Here is an 18,250-nt window from a genome sequence, read left to right on the forward strand (position 1 = left end):
TGTCTACCCAAACATGGAGCATCATCCAGCAAGAAATCTCCAGGACAAAACTTTGCAAACCACACTGATTGACACATTCAATCAGACACAGCACCTTCTCCATGCACTGCACAGATCTTCCTCTGTGTTTCAGTTGTGTTTTTACCTTCTGTGAAATAATAAAGCATAATATGCCAAATATGTTGTGTATTTTCTTCAATCTTTAATATTAAAACAGCTACACAAACTTCACCAATTTTGATTTTTTTAAAAAATGCAGGCTGATATGACAGCTGTCACAGTACACTCTAACAATTGTTTCAAATGAAGTTAAAGACAACTAAGTGCTACTAGAGCCATCTTAGAGAAAAAAACAAATGAACATTTTAGCCAACCCAATAGCTCTTTAATATGTGAAGAATCACACAAATGTAAGATCTTATTTTACAGACAACCAAGATGACAGTGTTATTGCTTTATAAGTTACAGAAAAATAAATAGATACTAAATCTTAGCAAAAAGTACATGGGCTTGTCTTCAGGGGGGTGAAGAACAAGATCTGGCACAAAGCAGATAACTGTGGGAGTCCCGGGTCTGAGGGAGCTGGGAAGGAGAGCGGGGGCATCAGCCTCGAGTGGTTAAACAGCAGCTGGCTCTGTGTCCCCCATACACCCAGAAAGGGGACATCAGCCACGCAGGCCTCGCCAGAAAGCAGACCTCCTGTGACAGCCCTGCCCAGCCCCACCCAGCCCTGCTCCAGTGCCTCCTCCTGAGGCTCCAGGACTCAGTCACACCCCAGGAATGTCACTTAAAAAGTTGCTTTAGCCTCAAGGGAGCCAACCTTGCTCTCCTACCTGTGTAACACCTAGCTGCTACCTGGTGCCTAGCCCTGTGGTGCTCCCTCCTTGCGCCCTCCCCTCATCCAGCCCTGGCCTGCCTCACTCGCACTCTTATTTCTACCCTAGACTCACTCTGACTCCTAGTCCCAACTCTGACAATACTCTGTGTCTCAGAATGTACCCTGCACCCTAAATCTCCCAGCAGGCACGGCCCCTCCCCTGCTCCTGTCTCCTTCTCTGACTTCAGACTTGTCCCCACCCCACACCCCAGGCACCCAGCCCTTATGCCTAGAGCAAGGGGATCCTTTCTCACTTTTGTTCACTCACAATTAAGGGAACCCCACAGCCAATGACAACAAAGTTCAAGTCAGAGAGTACCCTGTGGACCCTGCCCAGAGGGAAGCGGAGATGAACTAGAGCTGCTCCCAGACTCTTCCAGCAGAGGGCGCAGCAGCCCCACCAGGCCTGGCTGTGGAGGTGCTCGCTGTTCCACGTGGGCTTTGGAGTCCAGGTCTGCTTCCTGCGGTGTGAGAGATAACGTTAGGTAGTTAGGTAGATATTGCATGGAGAAACATTTTTTTAAATGTTAATTGTTTCTGGGATATGCTTGCTCAGAACGACTCTACAGTGGGATTCTTTAAAGGTCTAATTTAAAGACAACTATTAAGTAGCTATATGCTCAGAAGGAGCACGGGTACAGAAAAGCTTGTGACTGTGATAGTGAGTGACATAATTTTGGGAAACTCTCAGTTACTGTCAGAATTAAGAAGAGGATTATGGATGAGGGATAGAGCAAGGGCGAGGGCCCTGGTTAGAACTGGGATGGGGCGAGGTTAGGAGTTGGGGCAAGGCCTGAAGTTAGGGTTTGGGGTTTTATCAAATTTAGGGTCATATTTGATGATTAAGGTTAGGAGTGGAGTTAGGAATTTAGTGAGGAATAGAGTTAGAGTCACTTTTTCGGCCACAGGTATTTGTCATGTTAGCAACTAAAAAGTCCATGAAACTGCAGACAGATGAGCAGGTGTTTCTGAGGAAGACCCCCCAAAATGGCACCCCAAGGGCGGTGCCCCCGCCCCGCATCCACCTCTGGAGACGCCCAGCAGAGGTTCTGCAGGAGCTCACTGAGGGGGAGGGGCAAAACCGAGCATGACAGCCGCTAGCAGGGGCGTTCCACCTTTCGGATCTCTGGGCCAAACTGGAAGAAGAAGAGTTTTGGGGGGCTACACATTATATACACAAACACTAACAAAAACTGAAGAGCAAAAAAAAGGTTTTAGGTAAATTTATGATTTTGTGTTGGGCCGCACTCATAGCCATTCCCGCCGCATGCGGCCTGCGGCCACAGGTTGGACACTGCTGCTGGGGCAAGCAAGTGACTAATGCTCCCAGCTAACTTGACTAAAAGATAATGGTGAACTAGACACTAGGTGTTTCCTCATTTAGCACAGGTAACCTCGTTTAGTGTCCCCAAAGCCCTGTGTGGTTACATCCTCCTCCCCACGTTACAGATGAGTCCGCGGTGGGACGGGTCTCCCGGGGAGCCACCTGGGGCCCGCACTGCCAGGCGCATTACTGTGTGCTGGGGGAGCCAGTTTCCTGCTCTCTCGCTCCCATGCCCGCCTGGTCTGCTGGTCGCGTAAGATGCAAAATTCAGGCCCCCAAAAGCTCACAACCTACCTTGTGGTCCCAGCACTTAAACTTACTTTAATTTTAATTTTTTTCATTTTAGACTGTTTCTCAAACCTTGCCCCCCCCCAACTATTGCCTCCATAAGTAGCCTCTTTAGACATTTTTTTCCTAGTCATGGCTCCCTGCAATAAAATTTAAATACTACAGATATACTACAGATTCTTTAGCATTTTCTACATACAAGATCATGTCACCTGCAAATAGAGAATGTTTGACTTCTTTTGTACACAGATGAAATATTCACGTGCTCCGGTCCTCTGGAGGGGCAGAAACCACCGGAATATCTAAGATTGTCACTGGGCCTTCTTGAACCAGGTTTTACTCTCTGTGGCATAATACTGCCCCTGTCAAGAATGTATGATGGTTTGGGGGAAGGTCCCACCCCCAGTTAAAATGCAAGTCAGGAGTGTCAGGGGTGCTAACCCCTCCATGGAGCTCAGCTCACAGGCGTGGAGGAGGTGGGATCAGGCTGCAGGGAGGTGGGAGGGAGCAGTGGCAGAGGTGTCTGAAGAAAACATGCTTCCCTGGCGTGGTGGCCTTGGTCCTGGCCTGAGCCCGGTGGCAGAGCCTGGGGCTGGCTGGGGGAGGAGGGCAGTGCCATCATTATTTCTGTGTCTGAATGCGGGTGTCAGCTCCAGACCCTTTGGACTTGAATAAAGGAGATGTCTGTGGCAACTCTATTGAGAGGAGGGTCTAGAATTTTTACTGATTCCACACCTCAAAAACCTAAAACAAAACAAAGTTCGGGAGTCTCTACTCACCCTTACAAAATGCATTTGTTGACAAGTGAGGAGAAAATTCCTTCATTCTTGGTTCAAGGAACTTCCTTAAGCTCAGCACAAAGGAACTCCCTAAAGACCAGCTGCCTGGATTATGCTAAAATCAGTCTATAAATATAAATATCCCAAACTTGATAACCAAGCAGATTGCAAAAGCTAAGCACAGATATTTTCCACAAAGCTAGCCAGCCCAACAAGTGTAATAGAATATATTGGGAAATTCAGTGTCATTTATTTGATTGTCTTAAACTGTTTGTTGCCCTGGCTGGTGTGGCTCAGTGGATTCAGTATGGCCTGTGAACAGAAAGGTCGCTGGTTCAATTCCCTGTCAGGGCACATGCCTGGGTTGCAGGCCAGGTCTCCAGATGGGGGTGTGCAAGAGGCAACCAATTGATGTTTCTCTCTCACACTGATGTTTCTCTCCATCACTTTCTCCCTCCCTTCCCTTCTCTCTAAAAATAAATAGATAAATTTTTTAAAAATAAAATTTGTTGGTCAGATAGAGCCCAAAATTTACCCCAGGGCTGACTCCCCTGGAGTTCTACAGCCATAAAGCCCCTGGATGACACCCTGGTAAACCAATCCCGCAGCAAGTCCAGCTGACCGAGGAGGAAGTGCCCACAGGGTACCCTGGTGTCTGCCTGGGGGTGGGGGAGGGTGCCATGTAGTAGTTACAATATGGGCTTCGTAGGGCACCTGGCTCAAATGCCAGCTCTGCTGCGTGACCTTGGTTAAACTGCTTAGTCTTTCTGGTCTCATGCAAACTGGGGTGTGATAATGCATACTTCGACATAAAGCACTAAACTTTGTAAATTGGTAATGCTCAATAAAAAATAACTATACAACCAACACCTTAGAGGAGAAAATACTGTGCTGAAGCCCCCCTTCCCCTTTCCTCTCACCCCTTTCCCATCCTTTCTCTTCTCCCCCTCTCCTCTCTTCCCTGGCTCTGGTGTGTGTAGGATCTGGGTGACTCTGTCCCCAGCTACTTCTCCCAGTACCTCTGTTTCCATTTCTTTAAGCCTCCTGGACTGTCTCCCCTATCCAGATAAGGTCACCCTGCAGGCTGGGAGGATTTATAGCACTCCCTCCCTCAGCCCCCACCTGGCTACCAGACAGCCATCTGCAGGAAGGTCATTTTCTTTCAGCACCAGCAGAGATGTGGGTCAGACAGAGGAGGTCCTGGGAGAAGCAAATAAATACATCAAGTTTCCAGCTGGGTCTGGAGATAAGGGCTCGGGGAGAGGAGGCTGAGATGCTTACAGGCACTGTGCGGGTTCACCCTTCCACACTGGCTTTCCTGAAAAACCTCTTCGGGGCACTTGAAATGTTGCAGAGAGCTATGCCTGGGGGTTGCGCCTCCTGGCAGGTCACTGCATGAAGGACCTTCCTCATGTCGGATTTGGTAGGGACAGGCCCGGGGAACAAAAATGTGACAGATCTGTCCTAGCTGAGGTGGGTGGGTCGGGGGGACATTTAGCCCCCAGCACAGGAGGAGAAACTGAGGCCAAGAAAGGAGAGAGACACTTTCAGAGTCTTGCAGAAAGGCAAGTACAACCCTCTGACCTTGATCTCCTGCTCCAGGGTCCCTTACACCGAACTGTACCTGGCTGTCCCCAAGACATTACCATTAAAACTGGCCTTGCCTAGATGCACAGTTAGAGGCACCTCTGCAACATGCCACCTCGGGGAAGGCTCTACTGCCTCCAAACGTCTGTCCCAACTGGCTGCCTCTGTGGGGGCTGGAGGTGCTGGAGGTGCTAGAGGTGCTGGAGGTGCTGGAGCTGCTGTCTCTGTGGGGGCTGCATGCTGGGGCTGGCATGCTATTACTAGAGCTTCTTCAATGGAGGCACAGCCTTGGTCTCTGGGGGAATCCAGGGAGCTACTACAGACTTGAACTAAACCGCCTGCGCATCTAGAAACAGCCATCAGAGAGGCCTCATTGGAGAGTCTTAAGGGTCTTCTAACCAGCAAGATCAGTGATGCCCACTGAGATTGGCCTGTCTTGGCCCAGAGGAGCTGCACACTGGGGGCGTTCCACACTCGCACCTGCTCTATGACCTCCTTCTCGGCCTCAGTCTTCCCTCCAATAAAGTGAAGGAGTAAGGATAGAGGACCTCCAGGCCCCAAGATCTGACACCCTGTGACTCTGGACAGCTCCCTGTCCATTCAGGTGGGTGCAGTCTGTCTTTGCAGCCATGGCCCTCAGTGACCTGTTGGGGCAGACAGAGCCTGTGCTGGGGATGCTAGCCTTCCAGAAGCTCCGAGGTTCACACACAGGAGACCTGACCATGCTGGGAGATGCCGGAGCCTGTGAGCTCTCTGAGGGCCGAGATTCCCTCTGCCCAGTTCACAGCTGCACACATGGCAGTGCAGCCCCAGCAACACGGGGAAACTCAATTATCAATACTGTTTGTGGAATGAGTGACATAGCAGGCTGGTTCTGTGTGCCCATCCCTTGGCTTGAGGCTGTGTTTCTTCTGACAGCTCACACCTGCAACTTTCTTCAGAGCGGCCCTTGGGCTACTGGAACTGGTTGCCTGCAGGCACAGAGAGGGAAGTGCCTGGAAGTCTCCATCCCCAGAGTGGCCCCTGGCCAATGCCTGCCTGTTGTGCATTCACTGAAACCATTTTCTTGCCTAAATCAGGACAAACTCTGAGGTGTGATTTCTATGCTGAGCTCCCTGGGACAAGCCAGCCAGAGACTTCCTGAACTAGTCCTCTGCTGTGAATGAGTCTCAGAATATGTGTTTATCGTGGTCCCTCTCCACATGCTCTGATGGCACCAGGCAACAGAGAACTGAAGGCCCCAGGGCAGAAAGCAGTGGCCAGAACTGCAAGAAGAGTCATGTCACCCTTCTACATGCCCCCACCAGCCAGGGAGCTCCTGGGTCCACATGCCTACACAGTGACCAGATTTTATCTCTAATGGCATCACCCCTTACATGCCCTGATCCTGCCATATGAAGGGCCTTCAGGAAGTGTTTTATAGCAGGAGGACTCCTCCTGCCCACAGAGAATGAGCAGCAGTTTTAGGGAGAGGGGTTAACTCCTGGGCCCAGGTGTGCTGATGACCTCAAGGGATGAAGCAGGGACAGAGTATGATGGGGTGGAAAACAAAGAAACTGCCCAGGGGCATGAGGAGTAGGGCCAGCAATAGTCCTCAGACTTTCTGAAGACATCCTTCTGGAGGAAGCCCAGGTGGAGGCCCACTGGACTCACCCTCAAACCGGCTTCCCCTGAAGCACCAAAGGGCCAAGGTCTCAGGATAGCCGCACTGGAAGGGCCTCAGAGCACATCCAGCACATTCTCCTTCCGGTGCAAGGGCAGAGACTTGGAAGGAGATGCTGAAGATCCCACAGCGTGTCTGCACAGCTGGCAGCCTTGGGTGGCCTCCCCACCCGGTATAAGACCAGGATAGAGGTCTCCCTTCTGTTTTCCACCTCAACAATAAAGCAGTTCTCTTTTCAGCTATATGGAGTCAAGTGACATATTCAGGATGTGAAGTCATGTAGGATCATCTTTGAATTCACAAACATCTCCTACTCATAAATACCCAACTGGAAACCAAAGCTTTCACTGCTCTGAAAATAGCTTTGGATCCCAGCACAGACATTTCCAAGAACACATTTTTATCCTTTCAAGAATTCTGTGAAAGCAGACAATCCTCTAGTTTGTATGCATGCCTATCCAAAGAACTCTCTGATCCTGCCCATACACTGACCTGGCCCTGTTCACATACTGAGCCCCAATCCTGCTCACACACTGGGCCCTGATCCTAGCCCCACACTGTGAACAAGGACTGGTCTAATCTCCAGATAAGGGGTTGTCTAATATGGTTCACTGTAATGATGGCCAGTCTCATTTCAATTCATTTTGACACAGTATTAGATTACTTTGATCATGCAGTTTTCCAATGCTTCTATTTAAAGGGGATTTCATGCTTGGAATTGACTCCTCAACATCCATTTCAGGGCTAGATAATCATTACCCCAAGCCAATTAATTCTATCCCCTCTGCCAGTGATTGGCTCAGAGATGGGGAGTCCTACGCCAGTCTGTGTTGATAAGACCTAAGGAGAGGCTGTGGCTTCTGGAAAGAATCTAGTCTCTCTATCTACTAGTCTGTTACCAATAAGCATGGGACCCCAGCTGCTGCTGAGACCCCCAGTGGCACCAAGGAACGCAAGTCTCAGGCTGCAACCCTTTAAGGCTGGCAGAGGAGAGAGACAGAGAGAAACTGAGCCTGCTGGTGTCATTCAGTCAATCAGCTCTGAAGCCAGCCCTGCTTCTGCTGGTGAGATGACACTCAATCACTTAAAACACTTTGAGACGGGAATTTTGATATCTGCGGATGAAGCATCTGAAATGGTTCCCTGCCCTCCCTCCCCTGCTTCCCCTGCTGTGGAGGGACTCCCATCTGGGGAGAGCCAGTCCCATCTGCAGTGGGTAGAACAGCTGTGCATGTTGCTCCTCACGGGCAGGGGTGCTGCCTATTACAGGCAGAGGCTCCCTGTCTTGAGTGGACAAGCACAAACCAAGACAATTACCTGAGATGCCACAGAAAGAGCTGTCGTTAATTGCGATGGCAATAAAGGGCTTTGCCAGCAGTTATGCTGATTTCATGAAAGCACTAGGAGGAAGGCCACAGGCTGGATCCCAGGTTATTAATAATGTCAAGCTTCATTTGAGCCATTCAGGAAACTCCTTCAGGTTGCCTCCAGCAAACTGCCACAGGTTGCCGCTTTCCTCTGAATCAACAGTCTTCCCATGTATAAATGTGAGTTTTTTGTTTTTCCCTAGAAAATAATTAAAATCACAGAGCCCAATAAACACTTAGACAGATTGTGGTTTTAATTAAAAACCTCCCACCAAAGCTGTAGCTGCAAGCCTCTTTGGAAAATGGCATACAGAAAGCCACAGGATCAGAATCAGGGAAGCATCTCAGACTAGAAATCTTCACAAATACTAATAGGAATTCTGATTGCTACCTGTACCGTGGTGTGTGTGGAGGGAGAGGGTGTGAGGAGGGACATTTGAGGGCAGGGCCAAGGTCCTTCCCCTGTGCAGGAGGTAAGACAAAAGCCTGTGGGGGCATGTGCAGCAGAACATCTCACCCTACCAGGACTCAGCTCTGCAAGGCAATAATGATGGCTAATACTAGTTATTGTTGAAAAATACTAGCTCATTTCTAAGCACTATCTAAGTGCTAGGTACTAAGAATTTTGCATGCATTGACTCATTTATTCCTCACAGCAACCCAATAAAATTGGGTTTATTTTTATATACAACCTTTTTCCTAGGGCACAGAGAGGTTAAGTAACTTGGCCAAGGTCACACAGCTAGTACATGGTGAAGTCTGACGCTACCATCTTTCCTCCTAACCACTGTAGAGTGTGTATTAGGGAAAGGAGAGATGGAAGGTGGGAGGGGGTTTGTAAACAGAGGAGTGGGCTTTCTGATGGAAGTTAGAGAAGGAAAGCAGCTTTTGAAAATGTTGGAAACATTGTGTGAATGTGTGTTGGGGGGGTAAGGGGGCAGGACAACAGAGCTGAAAGGTGGGAAGCACTGAGTGTAGGGCAGCTGTGGGGAGAGTCCCCTGAGCAGGCTGCCATGCTGGGTGTGTTCGGTGGCCTCCTGGGGCCTGGCTCTCCTTCCAGAGGCCCTCCCACATCCATTAAATCACCCATGTGCCATGCTAAATACAGGGCGAGTACAACTTTGAGTGCGGTGGTTGCAACTGAACCTTACTCTGACACCCATTACTTTCAACTGCAGTTTACTTTGCCTCACTAAGAGCCAAAAAGATTTTCTTTTTCAGACATCAGACATTTGATAGGGCATTGAGACTCGAGGACCTTTTTCTAGAGCTTCAAACGGGGCTCTAAGAGAAAGGGCCCAACCAAAGGCGAGGGAGGATTGAGAAGGTGCAGAGGAAAGTCTGTCCCAGGAGGCATAAGCTCATTGGTTCGTGCCTGGGACTATTTCTTCATCAAGTATTCAGAGGGCGCCGTATATTGTGCTCTGGGCGCTGGAAACACAGTAGGGTCACAGCGGAGGGCTGTACCTGTGTTAGGCAGGTAAGGAGGTTGCAGATTCCTGGGACTTAGGCTGGGTGGACATGGAAAGGAAAGCTTTGGTGCCTTGGTTAAGAGTCCCGCACTTCAGAACATTGCCCCATTGAGTCTGTAGAGCTGGGGGCTGCAGCAGGCCTTGGCGCTGCAGTCCTCTCCGCGTCCCCACCCCCAACCATTGCTCCGGGCCTCGGCGCCCTGCAGGTGGTGTCCGGCAGGGGGCGGGCGTGAACAGGCTTCGGCAGGACACATTGAGGTTTCCTGGGTTTGGACCCGCCCCACCCTTCAGACCGTCGGGCTCCGCAACATCTACAGTAGAGGTTGTTCCGGGGGGGGGGGGGGTGGAAAAAACTGACCGGAGCTCCCTCTCTGTGCTTCTGGGTCTGTCTGGGGTCCAAACCCCATCCTAGTCTAAAAGCCTTAGCCTGGTTTCTACAGGTCCTATCCTCTACCCTCCCTACGCCCCACCACCCCCCGCGGCCCCCGCGCTGTAGGCTTTGAACCTTATCTCCTTCCCCTGCTCACACCTACTCCCACCCACCTGATTAGGGGCCTGTTTCTTTAACGATCAAAGACGTGGGAGGCGGTGGGGGTGGTATCTTAGCTCCGGTTTCCCCAGCCCATCGGTTACTGTACCATTATTAACAGTGTAGTCATTAGACTGCTCCTGCGCGCCTGGCGGCGCAAGAAAAGCGCTCAATATTCCAGCTGAGCTCGGAAGCTGAACCCGGAGTCTTGTTCCCACCCCGGTTCTCCGCGGAACTTGCCGGGGGCGACTCGGGCTTTAGGCTGCCGGGGCAGGCAGGCACTGGGCTCTCCAGGGCCGAAGGCTGGGGTAAGGGTTGTCTTTCCCCAGGGCACTCTCGGGGAACAAAAGCGCTCGCTGGAGAGTGGGCGGGAACCACAGGGCCCCGCGGGAACCCGCGCCCTCGCTGGGTGGCCACCGCGTCCTTAGGCGCGGTCCTGACACCTGGAGCCCCATCTCCCTGCTAAATTTCTCCGGTTTCTGCAGCGCCGGCAGGAAAGCGAAGGAAAGGGTTCTTGCTCCGCCAGCGAGTCCCAGAGGTTCCGGGCACGCTGGCTGGACTGGTCCCTGAGATCCAGAGAAACACTCCGCGGAGAGTGAGCGAAACCATTCTGACTTCCACTTCCCAGCCTCTCGGTCTTACAGTCCCTGAACCCTTACAAGTTGTCCCCGGCCCGCCCGCCTCTCCGTCAGCCTCCTGGGGGTTGGGGGGGACGGAAGAGAGGTGGAAACTGGGCGAAGGGTCCACGAGCCGCGCGCCTTCGCGCCAGAACCCCAATCCCTGCCTCCGCGCTAGGCGCCCCGCCCCGCCCGAGAAAGGCTCCGGAACCCGCCATCTGGACCCCACTCTCCGTCTTCGATGCTGGGCCTCCGCCTCCTCCGGAACCCCCTTCCCGGGCGCAGGCTTTCTGAGCCGCCTCCCCAAGTTTCCCAAGACGTGGGCAACGCTGCCGGGAAGACCCCCTTACTCCGCAGACAAAGGGGCTGTGCCAGGTCCGCCGGCTGCGCCACACCCTGACCCGGCCAGGCCCAAACTGCAGGGACTCACTTCCGAACTGGGGACCCGTTGCCCGTCCCACCACCGGGTCAAGGTGCTCTCACCCCTCCACCGCCGTCCTCTGGGTCCGCTGTGGGGAGTGCAGCCGCAGGTGGAATGAAGTTCTGGGTTCTGAACTCTGGGCTGAGAGAGATGCGCTGGACCCAGCCCGCTTGGCCTCCTGTAGCGGCGGCAGGAGGCCGAGAGAGGGAGGGACCAGGAGCTTGCTTCGCCAGTTTGTTCGTATTTAACTTACAAAGGATCCTCGGAACTAGGGTCGGGCGATCTCTTTAGATGCAGCACTTCTCTCCTGCCCCCCCCCCCGCCCCACCTCCCTAGCTCATTAAAATGCTCCACATTTAAATCCGGAGATTGAGCTTCACAGAGGGCCCTCACTGGTGCCATCGACCTACTGCCAGAGCCTCCCCACGACCCAGGCTGAGGGCTGGGGGAGCCCAGCGCCACCCCAAAGGACCGGGGAACGTGAGGGCTTTGCGTGTGTCCGGGATCCTGTACCCATGTCCCGATTCTGGCCAGCAGCTCTGTCTCCATGCCGCGGGCCATGCAGGCAGACAGGAATCAGGTTTTAGCCCAATGCCTAACATACTCATGCGTCTCTGCCTCCTTGTCGATAAAAGAAATGTCGGAGTTTCGCCAGAGACAGGGGGCGAGAGTGCCGGCGTATGTCGAGGTCGGCTGTGTGTGGTGTGAACGAGTGAGACACGGGGCGGTGACGGCGGCGTAGACTGTGGGAACCGAGTGTGAGGCTGGAGGTGTGTTTGCTCCTGAGGCTGCGAAGATAGGAAAGGGAGAGAGGTGCTCGAGCCTTAAGTTCCCAGCCCACAGAGCTCAGAGGAGCAGACATTTTTATAGCCATCCCTTTGGGCAGCGTTGTCTGCTGCAGCCCCGATGTCCCACTCGCCTCTGGCTGTCAAGGACTGAGGGCGAGGCGTTGGGTGCGCTCGGGCAGGCTTACTGGGAGCGGAGCCTGGCACCCACGCGCCCCACCCGGCTCCTCCCGGAGGTGCGCACAAGCCAGCCACGTGGGCCGTGGGCTTCAGCGCCAGTTTAGCTACCAAGGACCAGACGTAAAGAGTCGAGCTTAAAAGGCTAGGCAGGGTACGCGGTGGGCTGGGGAGGGGACATCACTTCCCCGCACGCCCTGCAGCGCCCTGCGTCCTCGTCTTCGGATTGGACAGGCTTGGGGCAGGGGGCCAGAGAGAGACCTGTGCAGGTGCCTGCCCAGATTCAGGCAAAAACGGTAGGGAGGGTGAGGTGCTCTGCTAACACTATAAATTATGCATCGTGTCGAACGCGGCTTGGGGAGGAGGCGACTAGCGGGGGAAGAGGGGGTGGGGGTGCGGGAAGGAAGGGTCCCCGCGAGCCCGACTGCGCGCCGCTCAGCCCGTCCCACTCGAGGTCTGTCTGTTCCACTAAATGCGTTTTCAAAAAGAGTTTAAACACAAAACACGATCCCCCTTTATTTGTGCGCCTTGCCTTCCCCCAAATTCCTCCAGGACGTTTTGTCTCACGTGTTGCGGGACATAAAAGCGGCTCTCGTTCCATTAGCAGCCAAGCTCACGGGGCCCGGCGGACCGCTCTAAGGGTGAGTGCAGGTGAATGTGTGTGCGTGCGGGAGGCGGCGAGTGGCGAGTGTCCTGGGTGAAGGTGTGCCTTTGAAAATGAGTGTGAACGGTAGTGAGAACTCAACACATCGACGCTATTACATGATGGTGGCTAATTCTAACGTGCGAAGGCCGACCGTGTAGAGGGGGCGAGGGTCCGTGAGGTGTTTGGATGTGTGGGGGGAGCGGTGCGATAAGGGCCAGCGGCGACGTCTGCAGGTGTGTAAACGTGGGGGGACATGGATTATGGGGTGCAGTGAACTGGCAAGAGCCCGGCCGAGGGCGGTGGGCGTGGGGGCCGAAACGCGTCTCGGCGAGGGGTAGAGCCTCTACCGCGTTAACAAACGTAGACGATGCGGGAGATGGGAGAGGCTCCGCGCGTCCCTGCCAAGGCGGGAGCGCGCTCAGAGTCTCGTTAATCAGCAGCCAGAGAAGTGGAGGGAACAGACACGAAAGGAAAAACTGGAGTGGGACCTCAGGGCCAGGGGGGACCCCAGACTTAGCCGTCCCTTGCCCCTGTCTCCCCGCAGTCGCAGCAACAGATGCGCCCTTGGGCTGTCGTCCTGGCTCGGAGACGTGAAGTCTGGCGGAGGGGTTGACGCCCGAGGCAGCACACGGGGAGTCAGAAGAGCTGCGGGTAAGCTTCCGGACCGCCCCACAACCTCGATCCAGGGGAGGGATAGACCGCATCTAGGGTGCTGGACCCCGTGAGATTGGGGAGGGATGGGGAGGAGCTCTCCCCAGAGAGCAAGGTGGAGTGGGGAGCAAGGGCTTCCAAAACCCAGCCGGAGGGGCTCTGCCTGACCTGCCCCGAGCCCGTGTATAAGTGCGTTTGTGTGGCCAGGAGAAGGGTCCCTGGAGCATCACAGAGCTTCAGAAAAGGGGCAAAATCTTGAACCTTCTCCTAATTCCGTAGCTAGTGGTAGCCCCCCCCACCCCCATCCATGTGGGCTAGGGACCCGTCTGCTTCCTTGGGAGTCGCCTGGGCTCCGTGGTGCGGGGTGGGACCCTAAGTGACATTCCTCCCATGCTCCTGGTCCGTGCAAGGGGGAAGACCTCCTTCCTCAGGTGGGAGGCTGACTGAGCAGCCCTGGTTCTCTCCTGGAGGGAGCTGCGGGGGCTCAGGTTGGGATCGCTGAGGGGTCTGCCAGTCGGCTTCTGCGGGTCCCACGGCTCTTGCCACCCGCTGAAAATTCTCCGCATTGCTAATCCGCTGGGATTTTAGTCTCAGCGGAGAGCTGTGTGCAGGTGCCAGTGCGGGCTTGTGTCCCTGTGTGTGGGTCGTTTTGAGTGAGGACTTGTGTCCTTGTGTCTGTCAATTCCCACAATGAACAGGAAAGCGCTTTGCACTGTTGTGGAAACGCTGTGCAAATGCTGGGCTCAGCTGAAAGAACAATGAGGTCTCTAGGGTATGTTGTCTCTGTGTCTGGGTGCCTTTACGTTTGTGTGTCTACAAAATGCGTTGTGAACCTCTAAACCACCGCAGAAATTGGCGGTTTGATGGTGGTGCCTGAGCGTGTGTTTGTACTGTTGTTCTCCTATGTGGGCGTGTGTGCCAGTGTTGTATGCGGGACAAAAGGTTCGAGGAGAGACACCAGTCACAGACCAAAAAATACCCTTTCTGTGTATCCCTTTCATGGGATTAAACAAAGGCGTAGAAATACAGACGGGTCTGTGCAGAGCCCAAGGCAGACCGGCAATCTGCCGGCCGAGCCTGTGCAGGGGGGCCGGCGCCTGGGTGAGAGGGGTCGACAGGCGGAAAAAAGAGCAAGGTAGAAGGCCTCTGGAAAAGGAAGTCAGGGTTTCGTGAGGGAGCATGCATTGATTCCGGAGACTTTTATGGTGCTACACCCATGCCCAAGAGAGGCACCTGGGTGTAGAGGAGGTTACTGGAGCCCTGGGGCCCACTCAAGACTGGTTTTCGGAGGCAGAGCTTGATAGGGCAAAGAAGGTGGGACTCGGTGAATCGCCTCCGGTCTTTCCCCGCTTTCACCTGCAGGATCCGCAATGGTGCCCTTGCGAGTAGTGTGGCTGGCCTGCGCGCTGCTAGGAGTGGCGGGAGCGTGCCCCGAGCCGTGCGCCTGCGTGGATAAGTATGCACACCAGTTCGCCGACTGCGCATACAAGGAGCTTCGCGAGGTGCCAGAAGGACTGCCAGCTAACGTGACCACGCTTAGTCTTTCTGCCAACAAGATCACCGTGCTGCGGCGCGGGGCCTTCGCCGACGTCACGCAGGTCACGTCGCTGTGGCTGGCGCACAACGAGGTTCGAATCGTGGAGCGCGGCGCGCTGGCGGTGCTGAGCCAGCTCAAGAACCTTGACCTGAGCCACAACCTTATATCCAGCTTCCCATGGAGCGACCTGCGTAACCTGAGCGCGCTACAGCTGCTCAAAATGAACCATAACCGCTTGGGGTCGCTTCCCCGGGACGCACTCGGTGCGCTGCCCGACTTGCGCTCCCTGCGCATTAATAACAATCGGCTGCGTACACTAGCTCCCGGCACCTTCGACGCGTTGAGCGCACTGTCACATCTGCAACTTTATCACAACCCCTTCCATTGCGGTTGCAGCCTCGTGTGGCTGCAAGCCTGGGCCGAGAGCACGCGAGTCTCGCTACCTGAGATCGACTCCATTGCGTGCGCCACGCCCACCGCGCTGCAGGGGGTTCCGGTGCACCGCCTGCCCACTCTGTCCTGTGAGCCACCCAGTGTGCACCTGAGTGCCGAGCCGCCCATTGGGGCTCCGGGCAGCCCCCTGCGCTCCGGCATGGCGCTCATGCTACACTGTGCCGCCGAAGGACACCCCACGCCCCGCCTTCAATGGCAACTCCAGATCCCGGGTGGCATCATAGTCTTAGAGCCGCCGGTCCTGAGCGGGGAGGACTACAGGGACGGGATGGAAGATGGGGACGAGGAAGGAGATGGGGAAGGAGATGGGGATGGGCCGATGCAGACGGAGGCCCCAACCCCGTCTCCAGCACCAGCGTGGCCCGCGCCCCCAGCTACCCCACGCTTCCTGGCTCTAACAAACGGCTCCTTGTTGGTGCCCCTCTTGAGTGCCAAAGAGGCAGGCGTCTACACGTGCCGTGCCCACAACGAGCTGGGCACCAACTCCACCTCAGTACGCGTGGTGGTCGCAGCTGCCGGGCCCTCAAAGCACGCCCCTAGCGCAGGGGGAGACACGGATGTGCAGAGTCCGACCTCTGAGCGTAAGTCCACAGCCAAAGGCCGGATCAACAGCGTTCTGTCCTCCAAGTCCGATGGCAAAATCAAAGGCCAAGGCCCAGCCCGGGGTAGCATCCTTGGGGAAATGGAGGCGGGGCCTTTGGAGGCTGGAGAAGCAGAGGAGGCGGAAGACCAGGTCTCTGCAGAACGGGCGGAGGAGCAGCGCTGTGGCCACGGGGAGCCCTCGCGGTATGTGTCCAATCACGCGTTCAACCAGAGCGCGGACCTCAAGCCGCACGTCTTTGAGCTGGGCGTCATTGCGCTGGACGTGGCTGAGCGGGAGGCGCGGGTGCAGCTGACGCCGCTGGCGGCGCGCTGGAGCCCGGGGCCTGGCGGGGCTGGAGGAGTTGGGTTGCCTGAGCCGCGGCCCCTGCGGCGTCTCTATCTGTGCCCGGCGGGGGGAGGCGCGGCAGTTCAGTGGTCGCGCGTGGAAGAAGGCGTCAACGCCTACTGGTTCCGTGGCCTGCGGCCTGGCACCAACTATTCCGTGTGCCTGGCGCAGGCAGGCGAGGCCTGCCATGTACAAGTGGTGTTCGCCACCAAAAAGGAGTTGCCCTCCCTGCTGGTGATCGTGGCGGTGAGTGTGTTCCTTTTGGTCCTGGCCACCGTGCCCCTGCTGGGCGCCGCCTGCTGCCACCTGCTGGCCAAACACCCGGGGAAGCCCTACCGTCTGATCCTGCGGCCGCAGGTTCCTGACCCCATGGAGAAGCGCATCGCCGCCGACTTCGACCCGCGTGCCTCCTACCTCGAGTCCGAGAAAAGCTACCCAGCAGGCGGCGAAGCTGGCGGTGACGAGCCAGAGGAGGCCCCCGGGGAGGGTCCCGACGAAGACGCAGAGCAGGGGGACCCATGCGGGGACTTGCAGAGGGAGGAGAGCCTTGCGGCCTGCTCGCTGGTGGAGTCCCAGTCCAAGGCCAACCAAGAGGAGTTTGAGGCGGGCTCAGAGTATAGTGACCGGCTGCCCCTGGGTGCGGAGGCGGTCAACATTGACCAGGAGATTAACGGCAACTACAGGCAGACAGCGGGCTAACCCCGCCCTCGCCCCCCCGCCCCGCCTGCCCAGTTTCATCCCCATCTAGGGCACCTGGGAGCAGAAATCTGGGCCTGGCAGGATTTATGCCCCCCTCCAATTATTCAGCCCTCTTACCGCCCCCACCCCCAACTGTGACCCCTGGGGACTTATAGTGGGGAGTGGAACAATTTCACCAGCCCCCCCCCCAGCCCCGCTACGCTCACGATCGTTATTGTCCTTGTGCACTGAATTCCCTCCAGCAAGCACAGTTCCCAGCTCCTCTCTCCCTATATAAGACACCACCGCTGACCATGAGGCAAAATCCACGCCTCTCCATTCCCACGCAGTTATCTTCGACATCTGCCCCGCGGCCCGCCCGATCATGAGCCCGGAGCCAGAGGAAAGGGGAGAAAACATTGGAAACATCTGGCGGTGACGCTGTGGCTTGGGGCCAGGCCCGGGACCCCGGACAGACGTCCGTCCCTACAGTGGAGCGCTCCGAGGTTCCGCCTCAACCCCTACTCTGCGCTTTCCAGGGTGCATGTCCTAGAAGCCTGGGTTTGAAGACAACTCCCTAGTTTTTAGTTTTAAAGCCCCCTTGTGACTGGGAACCAAACCCTTCTGCTCCCCCGCCCCCCCCCCCCCCCCCCACTCCCCCCTGCCCCACTGCGTTTCTGACCAGCTGGAGCCCATCCGGGTGCCCGGGGCGCCTTTCACCTCCCCGCTTGGATTTTCGTATTCTCGTTGTTTTCAAAGACAGCAACATTCCGAGCCTGGTGCTAACACTCTTTTCCCAGCCTCTGGGAGAATTGTGCGTATGTGTATGTGTGTGTTTCGGGGGCGAGGGTCCGTTTTTTTCTGCTTTCTCAACCTAATTTAAAGCTCCTCGGAACCGCACCCTTTTCCCATGGAGGGTGCGAGTTTGATCCCGAGCCAATTTCGTTGTGGGTGGGTTGGGTTTTCAGGAGACTGGTGCACTCGACAGCTCCGCTTCCACCGCTGCACGGGGCTCCGACCTCATCTTGAGCAGCTCCGGGGCCAGAGGACGCAACTGCGGTATCGGGGGCCGGGTTCCTCGAGGAGCCGCGCGCCCTGTTTCGCACAAAGCCTGCGAGTGACCTGCAGCGCGGTCCGGGTGGGGAAGCGCCGCTCGGTCCTCCTCATTTCGCCCCGCCCCGCCCCTTCTTCCACGACAATAGTATTTGCCTGGCGTGTCGTCCTAGACGAGCGTGCTCTGTAGGAGAAAAGTCTGTGTCCTGTAAAGTGTGACCTTATGGTGTCGGGGCGGGCGGGCGGGCGGGCGGGGAGGGAAGGAGGGTGGGCGGAGGAGGGTAGTCGGGGCGCGGCGGCTCTGACTCGGGTCCTTCTTCGTGCTTGAAGGCAAACACTGGGGCTGGGGTGGGGAGTTTCGGGCGTCTGGGTCGTCGGGTCCTAGAACCGCAGCACAAGTGCAGCCCGGGGCGGAGGA

At 55.7% G+C, this 18,250-nt stretch overlaps 1 protein-coding gene and 1 long non-coding RNA gene across 3 annotated transcripts; one reads left to right on the forward strand and one right to left on the reverse strand.

Annotated features, from left to right (window-relative positions):
• Window positions 1–368: 368 nt before the first annotated feature.
• Window positions 369–11,158, reverse strand: LOC123825237. The gene is made up of 3 exons (XR_006786856.1): window positions 10,987–11,158; window positions 7,836–8,084; window positions 369–1,338 (listed from the first exon to the last, which is right to left on the reverse strand). It is a non-coding gene; the product is annotated as an uncharacterized LOC123825237 (long non-coding RNA).
• On the forward strand, window positions 10,080–16,800 carry ISLR2 (immunoglobulin superfamily containing leucine rich repeat 2). 2 transcript variants are annotated; one of them, XM_045848596.1, is made up of 3 exons: window positions 10,080–10,194; window positions 13,077–13,183; window positions 14,546–16,800. In XM_045848596.1, exon 3 carries the CDS (start codon window positions 14,554–14,556, stop codon window positions 16,798–16,800), a length of 2,247 nt encoding a protein of 748 aa, XP_045704552.1. In that variant the 5' UTR covers window positions 10,080–10,194; window positions 13,077–13,183; window positions 14,546–14,553. The 2 variants fall into 2 exon arrangements, with proteins under 2 accessions (XP_045704552.1, XP_045704553.1); XM_045848597.1 differs by lacking the exon at window positions 10,080–10,194 and adding an exon at window positions 12,475–12,527.
• The last annotated feature ends 1,450 nt before the right edge of the window (window positions 16,801–18,250 follow it).

Source organism: Phyllostomus hastatus, unplaced genomic scaffold (assembly GCF_019186645.2).
Source record: "Phyllostomus hastatus isolate PE091 unplaced genomic scaffold, TTU_PhHast_1.1 phas_contig_62, whole genome shotgun sequence".
Lineage (NCBI taxonomy): Eukaryota > Metazoa > Chordata > Mammalia > Chiroptera > Phyllostomidae > Phyllostomus > Phyllostomus hastatus.

What these genes read in the sequence shown, in the direction of transcription:
- ISLR2 (XM_045848596.1), top strand. Translation starts at nt 14,554, where the DNA reads ATGGTGCCCTTGCGAGTAGTGTGGCTGGCCTGCGCGCTGCTAGGAGTG.